This window comes from Scyliorhinus torazame, chromosome 5 (genome assembly GCF_047496885.1).
Source record: "Scyliorhinus torazame isolate Kashiwa2021f chromosome 5, sScyTor2.1, whole genome shotgun sequence".
NCBI lineage: Eukaryota > Metazoa > Chordata > Chondrichthyes > Carcharhiniformes > Scyliorhinidae > Scyliorhinus > Scyliorhinus torazame.
In genome coordinates this window covers 6,750,371-6,762,471 of record NC_092711.1, presented here as the reverse complement: position 1 = coordinate 6,762,471, position 12,101 = coordinate 6,750,371, and the positions used below count along the sequence as shown (strand labels likewise).

The following is a 12,101-nucleotide window of genomic DNA, read 5'->3' as shown; positions in this document are numbered from 1 at the left end:
CATTAGTTGGGGGAGAGGGTTGGGGGGCTGTGTGTGTTAACGGTGACTATGGGTGATCCCTAATTCCTTTTTGTCACTTGTTTATGTGAACATGCGGGCTAATGTTTGGGGTTTGGTGGGAGGATGGGATCGTTGTTATTGATATGGGGATTGACATATTTGTTACTGATTATTATTTATTGTTGGTGGGTGTAAATTGGGGAGAAAATGTGAAAAAGGAGGCGAATAAAGAAATATTTTTTTAAAATATCGCATCAATCCTGAGAGATCGGGATTAGCTGACACTCAGAAAGGCACAGGCTCGTCAGGAATAGTCAGCGCGGCTTTGCGAAAGGGAGGTCTTGCCTCACAAATCTGATCGAACTCTTTGAGCAAGTGACAAGGAGGATCGATGAGGGTGCTGTAGTGGATGTGGTGTACAGAGCTCTTAGCGAAGGGTTTGACAAGTTCTCACACGGCAGGTTGGCCGAGAAAACGCCAAGTCCGTGGGATTCAGGGCAATGTGGCGAACTGGATAAACAGTTCAGCTCAGCAACAGGAAACAATGGTGGCTGGCTGCTCCTTGCGATTGGGACTTTGTTTCAAGCGCTGCTCCGCAGAGCTCGGTGTTGGGACCGTTACTGTTTGTGTTACGTGTGAACGATTCGGACGTGAAAGTGGGGAGCACGATTGGGAAATTTGCAGAGGACACAAAGGTTGGTCGAGTGGTGTGCGGTGATATGCGTCACTGTAAATACACAAGGGGTTAATGTAAATACACTACGACTAAGTAAACACTAGAGGGAGCACCAGAGACATCATGACATGCAGACGTACAGCTAATGAGCACATAGGATAGGACACGACCAATGGGCAATCAAGGCACCCAGAGATGACACTACCACAAGGGGGCATTACACAACCTAGGATAGGACAGGGCACACAAGCTCTGTCTCTTTCCACAGGCGGCACTTAGAGGGTAGGGACAGGGGCAGATCAGAGGCATCACACCCACCACGTGGCTTAGAGCAGACTGGTTAGTGAGACGGAGTTACGACAGCAAGATTAGCAGGAGAGTCGAACTCATAGAGAACTGTGCGAATGGTTCAATAAATCTCATTGAACTTACTTCAAAGTCTGGAGTATCTTTTGGTCAAAGCTGCATCGGGTTGCAGCCTGTGTTACCCCAGAGTACATAACACAACATGGTGGACAGTGTAGAGGATAGCGATAATCTCCAGAATGTTAGACATGGATTGGTGGAGCGGCCGATAAAGTGGCAGATGGAATTTAACACTGAGAAGTTATTGAGTTCTTATTGAGTTCTTTGAGAAGGTGACCAAGCAGGTGGATGAGGGTAAAGCAGTTGATGTGGTGTATATGGATTTCAGTAAAGCGTTTGATAACGTTCCCCACGGTAGGCTACTGCAGAAAATACGGAAGCATGGGATTCAGGGAGATTTCGCAGTTTGGATCAGAAATTGGCTAGCTGGAAGAAGACAAAGGGTGGTGGTTGATGGGAAGTGTTTAGACTGGAGTCCAGTTACTAGTCGTGTACCACAAGGATCTGTTTTGGGACCACTGCTGTTTGTCATTTTTATAAATGACCTGGAGGAGGGCGTAGAAGGATGGGTGAGTAAATTTGCAGATGACACGAAAGTCGGTGGAGTTGTGGACAGTGCGGAAGGATGTTACAAGTTACAGAGGGACATAGATAAGCTGCAGCGCTGGGCTGAGAGGTGGCAAATGGAGTTTAATGCAGAAAAGTGTGATTCATTTTGGAAGGAATAACAGGAAGACAGAGTACTGGGCTAATGGTAAGATTCTTGGCAGTGTGGATGAGCAGAGAGATCTCGGTGTCCATGTACAGAGATCCCTGAAAGTTGCCACCCAGGTTGAGAGCGTTGTTAATCATATCATAGAATTTACAGTGCAGAAGGAGGCCATTCGGCCCATCGAGTCTGCACCGGCTCTTGGAAAGAGCACCCTACCCAAGGTCAACACTGCCACCCTAAGAAGGCGTACGGTGTGTTAGCTTTTATTGGTAGAGGGATTGAGTTTCGGAGCCATGAGGTCATGTTGCAGCTGTACAAAACTCTGGTCCGGCCGCATTTGGAGTATTGCGTGCAATTCTGGTTGCCGCATTACAGGAAGGATGTGGAAGCATTGGAAACGGTGCAGAGGAGATTTACCAGAATGTTGCCTGGTATGGAGGGAAGATCTTACGAGGGAAGGCTGAGGGACTTGAGGCTGTTTTCGTTAGAGAGAAGAAGGTTAAGAGGTGACTTAATTGAGGCATACAAGATGATCAGAGGATTGGATAGGGTGGACAGTAAGAGCCTTTTTCCTCGGATGGTGATGTCAAGCACGAGGGAACCTTAGTTAGGCCACACTTGGAGTATAGTGTTCAATTCTGGTCGCCACACTACCAGAAGGATGTGGAGGCTTTAGAGAGGGTGCAGAAGAGATTTACCAGAATGTTGCCTGGTATGGAGGGCATAAGCTATGAGGAGCGATTGAATAAACTCGGTTTGTTCTCACTGGAACGAAGGAGGTTGAGGGGCGACCTGATAGAGGTATACAAAATTATGAGGGGCATAGACAGAGTGGATAGTCAGAGGCTTTTCCCCAGGGTAGAGGGGTCAATTACTAGGGGGCATAGGTTTAAGGTGAGAGGGGCAAAGTTTAGAGTAGATGTACGAGGCAAGTTTTTTACGCAGAGGGTAGTGGGTGCCTGGAACTCACTACCGGAGGAGGTAGTGGAGGCAGGGACGATAGGGACATTTAAGGGGCATCTTGACAAATATATGAATAGGATGGGAATAGAAGGATACGGACCCAGGAAGTGTAGAAGATTGTAGTTTAGTCGGGCAGTATGGTCGGCACGGGCTTGGAGGGCCGAAGGACCTGTTCCTGTGCTGTACATTTCTTTGTTCTTTGTTCTTTGTTCTTTGAGGGGACATAGCTTTAAATTGAGGGGAGATAGATATAGGACAGATGTCAGAGGTACGTTCTTTACTCAGAGAGTAGTAAGGGCGTGGAATGCCCTGCCTGCAACAGGAGTGGACTCGCCAACACTAAGGACATTCAAATGGTTATTGGATAGATATATGGACGATAAGGGAATAGTGTAGATGGGCTTTAGAGAGGTTTCACAGGTCGGCGCAACATCGAGGGCCGAAGGGCCTGTACTGCGCTGTAATGTTCTATGAAGTGTGAGGTCACGCATTTAGGGAGGTCAAACAGTTAAAGGGAGTACACAATAAATGGGAACACACTAAGAGTAGTGGATGAAGTAAGAGATCTTGGTTGACAGGTTCACAGGTCACGAAAGGCAGCAGTTCAAGTAGACAAGGTTGTAAAGAAAGCGTATGGAATGCTCTCCTTCATTGGCAGAGGTGTAGAATATAAAAGTAAGGCTATCCTGTTGGAATTGTATGAAACACTGGTGAGGGGACAACTGGAGTATCGTGCGCAGTTCTGGTCACCACAGGACGTTGTTGCTCTGGGGAGAGTGCAGAGGAGGTTTACAAGAATGTTGCCATTCTGGAGAGTGTGGCGACGAGGAGATAGTGGATAGGTTGTATAAGGTGTTAGTGAGGCCACACCTGGAGTACTGTGTTCAGTTTTGGTCTCCTTTCTTGAGAAAGGATGTACTGGCACTGGAGGGTGTGCAGAGGAGATTCACTAGGTTAATCCCAGAGCTGAAGGGGTTGGATTACGAGGAGAGGTTGAGTAGACTGGGACTGTACTCGTTGGAATTTAGAAGGATGAGGGGGGATCTTATCGAAACATAAGATTATGAAGGGAATAGATAGGATAGATGCGGGCAGGTTGTTTCCATGGCGGGTGAAAGCAGAACTAGGGGGCATAGCCTCAAAATAAGGGGAAGTAGATTTAGGACTGAGTTTCGGAGGAACTTCTTCACCCAAAGGGTTGTGAATCTATGGAATTCCTTGCCCAGTGAAGCAGTAGAGGCTCCTTCATTAAATGTTTTTAAGATAAAGATAGATAGATTTTTGAAGAATAAAGGGATTAAGGGTTATGGTGATCGGGCCGGAAAGTGGAGCTGAGTCCACAAAAGATCAGCCATGATCTCATTGAATGGCGGAGCAGGCTTGAGGGGCCAGATGGCCTACTCCTGCTCCTAGTTCTTATGTTCTTAATACAGAAGGCTGAGAGGGTGACTTAATTGAGGCGGACAAAATGATGAGGGGGAGAGAGAAATTGGACAGGATAAAATTGTTTCCCTCGGGTGGAGAGTTCGAGGACCGGGGGGGACGTAGATTCAAGAGAAGAGGCAGAAGGTGTTATGGGGACTTGAGGAAGAATCTCCCAAATGCTCCACCAGGCGGCCTGTTAATTCAAGATGTCATTGCCCTTTGATTCAGGGTGACTCATTTTTTTACACAGAGGGCAGTGGGAGTCTGGAATTCACGGCCCGAGCTGGTGGTGGCGGTAGAGACCCTAAACCCGGGTGTCCTCGGGTTAGCATGGACAAGATGGGCTGAATGGTCTCCTTCTGTGCTGTAACTTTTCTATGATTCGAATAAATGTGACTGTGTGTAAGAGAGAGAGAGATAGAGATAGAGGAAGTGAATAAGTGTATGTGAGAGAGAGAGTGAGAGTGAGAGATGAGAGAGATAGAGGGAGAGATTAAATGTGTGTGTGTGAGAGAGAGAGAGGGAGAGACTGACGCCAACAGGGGCCTGATTCTTGACCATCAGGATGAACCCCTTACCCAGTTTAGCTGTCCGTTAAGAAGCCTGAATCAAAGGGCAATGACATCTTGAATTAACAGGCCGCCTGGTGGAGGGTTTGGGGAAAGGTTGTTGGACGAACGGGGAGGGCTTCAGCCGCCCTCTCCTCGAACGTTCCCTCACGGGCCGTCTCTGTCTCCCTCCGCAGGGCGCCTGCGCGCAATCAACCCGGAGAACGGATTCTTCGGCGTGGCCCCGGGGACTTCTATGAAGACGAACCCCAACGCCATGAAGACCATCTCGCGCAACACGGTTTTCACCAACGTGGGGGCGACCAGCGACGGAGGAGTCTACTGGGAGGGGATCGACCAGCCGCTGCCCCCTGGCGTCAGCGTCACCTCCTGGACGGGCAAGCCGTGGAAAACAGGCGAGTACTCCTCTCGTTCTCCTAACCTCCACAGTGGGGGTACAGGCCCCAACCTGCTCAAATCTCCCCTCATCAGGCAGACCCCCCTCCCCCCCTCTCGTCCCAGGAATTGGCCCCGCAAACTTCTCTAAACTGCCTCCAACGCGGGCAAATCCCCCCCCCTTAAGCCAGGAGAAGACCAAAACTCTACGCAGTACTCCAGCTGCGGAAACTCCAATAGTTGCAACGAGGCTTCCCGACTTTGTTACCCCGTTCCCCTCCCTTTGCGACGGAGGGCAGCATTCCATTTGTTCTTCCTGATCACTTGCTGTGTCTGCGTACCAACTTTTTCTTTCGATTCGCACGGACCTCGACGCCCAGACCAGTCCGCAACGCAGAGTTCCGGCATCTCTCTCCCTCGCTCCGTTTACGGTGTCAGCAATCTTTGTGCGCAAATGATTGGCGACTGGGGAAAGGAGATTACTGAGGGCGTGGGACAGGAGGCGGGGAAGGTAATCGGCAACGAATTAGCTTGTGGTCGACTGCGGCCCACGTTTCAGTTTCTCTAAGGGAACATCTCTGAGGCAGGGGGGAGGAGAGGGGGGGGAAGAGGAGGATGCTGAGTTTAATTGATCGTTTGATTCCTTCAAGATAGGAGTGAAGCGTGGAAGCGAAGTGCTGAATGGCCTCCGTCTCACTTGACCGTCCTGTAATAACTCCCGGTTTCTTTCCCTCTCTGGTTATTAGGGGATAAAGAGCCGTGTGCCCACCCCAACTCACGGTTCTGCGCCCCGGCCAGCCAGTGCCCCATCATGGACGTGAGCTGGGAGTCGCCCGAGGGCGTCCCGATCGATGCCATCATATTCGGAGGTCGGAGGCCGCAAGGTAACACCCGCTTGGTTTTCATGTTCTTTTCCAGGCCCCGTTGGCGGGCCTAGCTGGAAAATCGAGGCCTACACTTTCTGAGGCCGATCGAGGCCCTGTGGCTCTCGTGCTGTTTTCCCAGCTGGAGGGTGTCCATGGGCCTCGCAGCCTGCTCCACTCGGGCTGTGCCCCGGTGGGGGCGTGGCCGAGGCCTAGCCTCTGAGCCCTGTTCCTCTCAGGTTGTCTTCCGGCGAAGGTGTCGACAAAATTTAGGCTTTGGGGCCTGGTCCCCTCAGGTTTTCTGTGTGTGGATAAAGGGAGGTGGATAAAGGGAAGGGGTGGGGTGTGGGGAGGACGGGGGTGTTCATGGTTATGCTCCCCTCAGCAAGGGCATGCGTTAGGCCTGAGGCTCTGCGCCCGCTCCACTATTGTTCTATCCCAAGGCGAGTGTGGATAATGCATAGATTTTGAGGCCTACTCTTTCAGGCTGTTTCCCAGCCAAGGTGTGGATGAGGCCTCGGGCCTTGGAGCCTGTTCCCCTCAGGCTGTGTTCCAGACAGGATGTGGATGAGGCCTAGGCCTTGGAGCCTGTTCCCCCTCAGGCTGTGTTCCAGACAGGATGTGGATGAGGCCTAGGCCTTGGAGCCTGTTCCCCCTCAGGCTGTGCCCCAGACAGGATGTGGATGAGGCCTCGGGCCTTGGAGCCTGTTCCCCCTCAGGCTGTGTTCCAGACAGGATGTGGATGAGGCCTAGGCCTAGGAGCCTGTTCCCCCTCAGGCTGTGTTCCAGACAGGATGTGGATGAGGCCTAGGCCTTGGAACCTGTTCCCCCTCAGGCCGTGTTCCAGACAGGATGCAGGTGAGGCCTAGGCCTAGGAGCCTGTTCCACCTCAGGCTGTATCATGGGGAGGTGTATTTGAAGCCTGGGTCCAGGATTGTGTCCCTCTAAGGGCTGACGATGAGGTCGAGTCCTCGGGGCATCCTCCTCTTGCTGTGTCACTGGAAGGGTGTGTTCGAGGCCCAGGCATAGATTGTATCCTTGACTTGAGGCCAGACGATAGGGTCTGGTACCTTCTCAGTAGCTTTCGGCCTAACCTCTGGCCTATCCATGGGATAATATTTATTGCCCCATCCCTAATTGCCCCCTTGAGAAGGTGATGGGTGATCCGCCATCTTGAACCCGCTGCGGCCCCTGTGTAGGGTAGGTACACCCACCGTGCTGTTAGGGAGGGAGTCCCGGGATTCTGACCCAGCCGCAGTGAAGGAACGGCCGATATATCCCCCAGTCGGGGTGGTGAGTGACTCGGAGGGGACCCTCCTGGTTGTGGGGGTCCCCCCCGTGCGTTCAACACGATCCAATCTCCTCCTGGACGCCCTGCTCCCCAAGGAGAACAGTCCTAAACCTTGTCTGATATCTGCACGACTCTGAAGCCCCTCGTACCTGGAGCCATCCCCTTCAACCTTCGCGTCGCTCCCAAATGATGGCGCCTGGAACTGGACGCAGCACTATAGTTGAGACTAAACTGGCGTTTTGTGCAAGTCCAACACAGCCTCCTTGACCTTGTCATCGATTTGTAAAGGTGGGGGGGGGGGTCAAAGGGCACTTTCTCTGCCTCTAAGGATCCTGGGTAAAGAACTCTGTCATTTGACGGCGAATTAGCTCGAGGTGGCCATTTTGGGGGAGAAGTGAGAGACCTTGGGAAGTGACAGCCTGGGGAAACTCCGCCCCCCTCTGGTTTTGGGGGCGGTGTACGTGTTCCGTGCGATTAATGTTTGGCGATATTTCTTTTTTTTAACCTCCCTCTCCTCCCTCCTGGTCAGGTGTTCCTCTTGTTTACGAGTCCTTTAATTGGCGTCATGGGGTGTTTATCGGTTCGGCCATGAGATCAGAGTCGACGGCAGCGGCTGAGCACCAAGGTACTTGCCCCCCCCCCCCCAACCCCTTCCAACCAGGACCCACCTCTCTGCGTTTCGGTTCAATCAGAGAGAACGCGGCCTGTCTCTGCCTCTGGTAACGCCTGGAGAAGGGGCAGCCAACGACGTTTCCTCGAGTTTTAGCAAAGAGCGACTTAAGATGATGGCTTGTTTATTGTTGAAAGGGCAGACATGTTGTCAGCGGCCTTTTTCTCTTGAGCGCGACAGGGAAGAGAGGGCCGATTGGTTGGCAAGGGCAGGCCGGTTGGCGGAGGCGTTCCGGGGAGAACGTCCTTTGTAGGACAGAAAGGACAGGTGCACACATTGCACCTCTTTTTTTTTTTCAAACGGAGCAAAACGGCGGACAGACATTCCCCGGTTCGCTCCCTGGGGCCCACCCCGCGACCAATCAGAGACAACCTACCCAGTTGGACTTTAAAGAAAAGCTTGGCGAGTGACCATTGGCCGATGCTCTCCCCGTGGCCTCTGCCAATCAGAGGCCACTTGCGGCCAATCAGCACACTTCTCCCACGCGGGATTAATTGCTGCGCCCTTTGCATTCTTGCGAGTTGGTCTGATGAGTGCAAGAGAAAAAGCTTCGGCGACGTGTGGTTTTTTTTCGGCGGGGGGGGGGAAACACTCAAATTCTGTATTAGAGTTTAGAGGGTTAACGTGTGATCTGATCGACGTCTTCAAGGTTTTAATAGGAAGAGACAGGGGAGATGAAGATAAACTTCATCTCCACTGGTTGGAGATTCTAAAACGAGGGGGGGGAATAGTCTATAGGTTGGGACCAGACCATTCAGTAGAGCCATTGGGAAGTATTCACTGAATGGCAAGGGGGGGGGGCTCAATGGCCTCCTCCCACTCTTAATTCTTACGATTAATTTTTAGATGTGATTTGTTTGGACTTCCAGAAGGCTTTTGACAAAGTTCCCCACGCGAGGCTTTGAGCCGTCTTAGGAGCTCCGAACGACGAGCGATGTGCGGCCATTCTTAACCATTTTCTTTTCCTTCCCCCCGACTCCCCACCCCCGCCAGGCAAGGTCATCATGCACGACCCCTTCGCCATGCGGCCCTTCTTCGGCTACAACTTCGGCGCCTACCTGCAGCACTGGCTGAGCATGGAGGAGCGCCCCGCTGCCCGCCTCCCGCGTATCTTCCACGTCAACTGGTTCCGCAAGGGCGAGGACGGCTCCTTCCTCTGGCCGGGCTTCGGCGAGAACTGCCGGGTGCTGGACTGGATCTGCCGGAGGGTGGACGGCGAGCCGAGCGCGGCCGAGACCCCGGTGGGCTACGTGCCGCTCCCGGGGGCCCTGGACCTGGGCGGGCTGGAGGCCGTCCGGACCGAGGAGCTCTTCTCCCTCCCCAGGGCCTTCTGGGAGCAGGAGGCCGACGAGATCCGCCGCTACCTGACCGTCCAAGTGAATGAGGACCTGCCGCCGGCTGTGGTGTCCGAACTCGAAGGCCTGGAGACGCGACTGGCGGGGATGTGAAGGATTTATTTCGCTCCGCCGTTGCCGTGGAGGGGGAGGGGAGCGGGAAGAAAGGGGTTAAACCAGGGTAGGAGTGGAGTGGAGGGGTGGGGAAGCAGGTTAATTTTTCTCAGCCCCCCTCCCCTCTCCATTCCCCTCCCTCTGCACCAAAAATCAAGTTTACAATCTTGCTCGTAAGAGCATGCAAACAAAAGCACAAAACTCGTTACCATACTGGGCACTTTGGGGGCGTTGAAGGACTATGAAACCCAGAATCCAGGAATGACCGAATTGCAATAACACTAAACGCTAGCGAAGGGCGCATCAGGGTCCCGGCGACGTGGTTCAGCGCACGGAGTCCACAGATCGAACCGCGCGAGGCGACATTTTGCCAAAGTCCGATCCGTTTTTATTTTTAACGTTCTGCCTCGGGGCCTTGACTCAGGTTGGCACACAGTCCTCCGAGGCGGAACGCGGACGTTATAGATTTTCCCTCGTCTCGTCGCAACGAGAGACGGGATTTTATTTTTCAGATCGAGTCAGACTGACCCAGATGCTCAGAGAGTGAGAGAGAGAGAGAGAAAGAGTGAGAGAATGGGAGAGTATGAGGGAGTGAGAGAGTGTGACTGAGGGAGAGAGAGTAAGGTAAAAAGAGAGAGAGTGTGAGAGTATGAGGGAGTGAGAGAGTGCGAGAGAATGTGAGTGAGAAAGAGAGAGTAAGGTAGACAGAAAGAGAGAGAGTGTTAGAGAGTGTGAGTGTGAGAGAGAGTGAGAGAGAGAGTACAATAGACAGAAAGAGTGTGAGATAGTGTGAAAGAGTGTGGAGAGAGAGTGAGAGAGATAAAGATAGAAAGAATGAGTGTGAGTGAGAGAGAGTACAATAGATAGAAAGTGAGAGAGTGTTAGAGAGTGTGAAAGAGTGTGTGAGAGAGAGAAAGATAGAAAGAGTGAGAGAGAGTGGTGAGAGCAAGAGAGTGAGGGTGAGAGAGAGTGTGAGTGTGTGAGAGTGTGAGAGAGTGTGAGTAAAAGTGTGAGAGAGAGAGGGCATGAGAGAATGTGAGAAAGAGAGTGAGAGAGAGAGACAGAGTGTGAGAGCATAAGAGTGAGAGAGTGTGAGAGTGAGAGCGTGAGAGAGACAGAGTGTGAGAGTGTGAGAAAGAGAGTGAGAGCATGAGAGAGAGTGTGTGAGAAAGTGAGAGAGTGAGAGCATGAGAGGGAGTGAGAGAGACAGTGAGAGAGCATGACAGTGAGTGTGAGAGAGTGAGAGAGAGAGAGAGCGTGAGAGAGAGTGAGAGAGAGAGAGTGTGAGAGCATGACAGTGAGTGTGAGAGAGAGTGAGAGAGAGAGCGTGAGAGAGTGAGAGAGAGAGAGACAGTGTGATAGCATGACAGTGAGTGTGAGAGAGTGAGAGAGAGAGAGAGACAGTGTGAGGGAGAGAGAGAGATGCTAGCTGTCAGTCACCTGGTCAGGAATGGGAGCTGGAATGACCGAAATTCGCCAATCGATCGCCCCTCCCTCACGTCAGGAACTCTCCCACACCGTCTCTCCCTCGATCTAACTGACACTCTCGGATTTGGGGGTGGCGCTGAAGGAGCTGAAGGGGGAACCCACGCAATAATATGGCCAATTGGGGGTCTGACGCATATCTCGGGAGTTCTGGTACTGTACAAGGATGTATTCTCCAATAAATTTTAGCTCGAACCAACCGCAATGTGTTGACTCATTATCTGTGATCGGGGGGTTGATTTACCGAGAAAGGCCATTCTATCCATCTGGGCTGTACTCGCCCCCCCCCTCCCCTCCATCCCTCACTCTCGTCTCCTCCAAACCCTCGTCCCTATTCTCCCTCCCACAGGTATTTGTCCTGCTTATTTCCCCCTCCCTAAACACTAACGACCTGCAAAGCCTTTCCCCGCGGGAGCGAGTCCCACCTCATCTCCCGAACTCATCGAACTCCCCGAGGCCAGAAGGATGCCATTCGTCACATCGGGTCAGCACTGACCCTGCGGAAGGGCCTTGCCAACCAAGGCCCACTGCCCCCCCCGCCCTACCCTGTAACCTAACCTGCACGTCTTTGGACTGTGGGAGGAAACCGGAGGAAACCAACGCAGACACGGGGAGGACGTGCAGACTCCGCACAGACAGTGACCCAGCGGGGAATCGAACCTGGGACCCTGGCGCGGTGAGTGTTATGGGCCAAGGGTTTAGAGAACCCCAAAGTGTATCATGGAGATCACCTGACCCACAACTTTTACTAGATTGTGGTATGGGGAGCACACGGCCCACTCTACAGGTGCGGGACAGCAGAAATAGACAAGTATTTTTTTAAAGCAAAACAATGTTTATTCCATGAACTCAAGTTAATCTTTTAAAAACATACAGGGAACATCTTAGCAACCATCAAATGCAACCCCCAAAGACTATAACACTAAGTAAACATTTGAGCTGTCCTTTTTAACATCCATAAGACTTTAAAAAACCTTCAAAACAGAAAGACATCAGGCTTAACTTCACTACTGAGAACATTGATAATTCTGAATTCACCAAATGATCAAGAGATAGTCTTTTCATGGCAGAGAGCTCAACAATACAGCTGCTCTGTCTGGCTTCAGCTCCAACACTGAAAACGGAATGAAAACACACCCTGCAGCAAACAGCCTATAACGAAAGTAAAAAGCTGACAGACAGCCCAGCTCCACCCACTCTCTGACATCACTGCCGTAGTAAACACCCATTTATTAAAGGTACTCCCACTGCAGATATT

The 12,101-nt window shown here is 51.9% G+C and overlaps 1 protein-coding gene across 1 annotated transcript in view; it reads left to right on the top strand.

Moving 5' to 3' along the window:
* The window catches only part of LOC140418152 (phosphoenolpyruvate carboxykinase [GTP], mitochondrial-like), a 21,028-nt gene extending 9,986 nt beyond the window's left edge, over positions 1-11,042 (top strand). Inside the window, exons 5-8 of the mRNA XM_072501570.1 lie at positions 4,888-5,106; positions 5,833-5,970; positions 7,770-7,865; positions 8,904-11,042. Of these exons, the coding sequence (XP_072357671.1) occupies positions 4,888-5,106; positions 5,833-5,970; positions 7,770-7,865; positions 8,904-9,358 (908 nt within the window). The 3' untranslated portion in view covers positions 9,359-11,042. The remainder of the gene's footprint in view (positions 1-4,887; positions 5,107-5,832; positions 5,971-7,769; positions 7,866-8,903) is intronic.
* Positions 11,043-12,101: the final 1,059 nt, after the last annotated feature.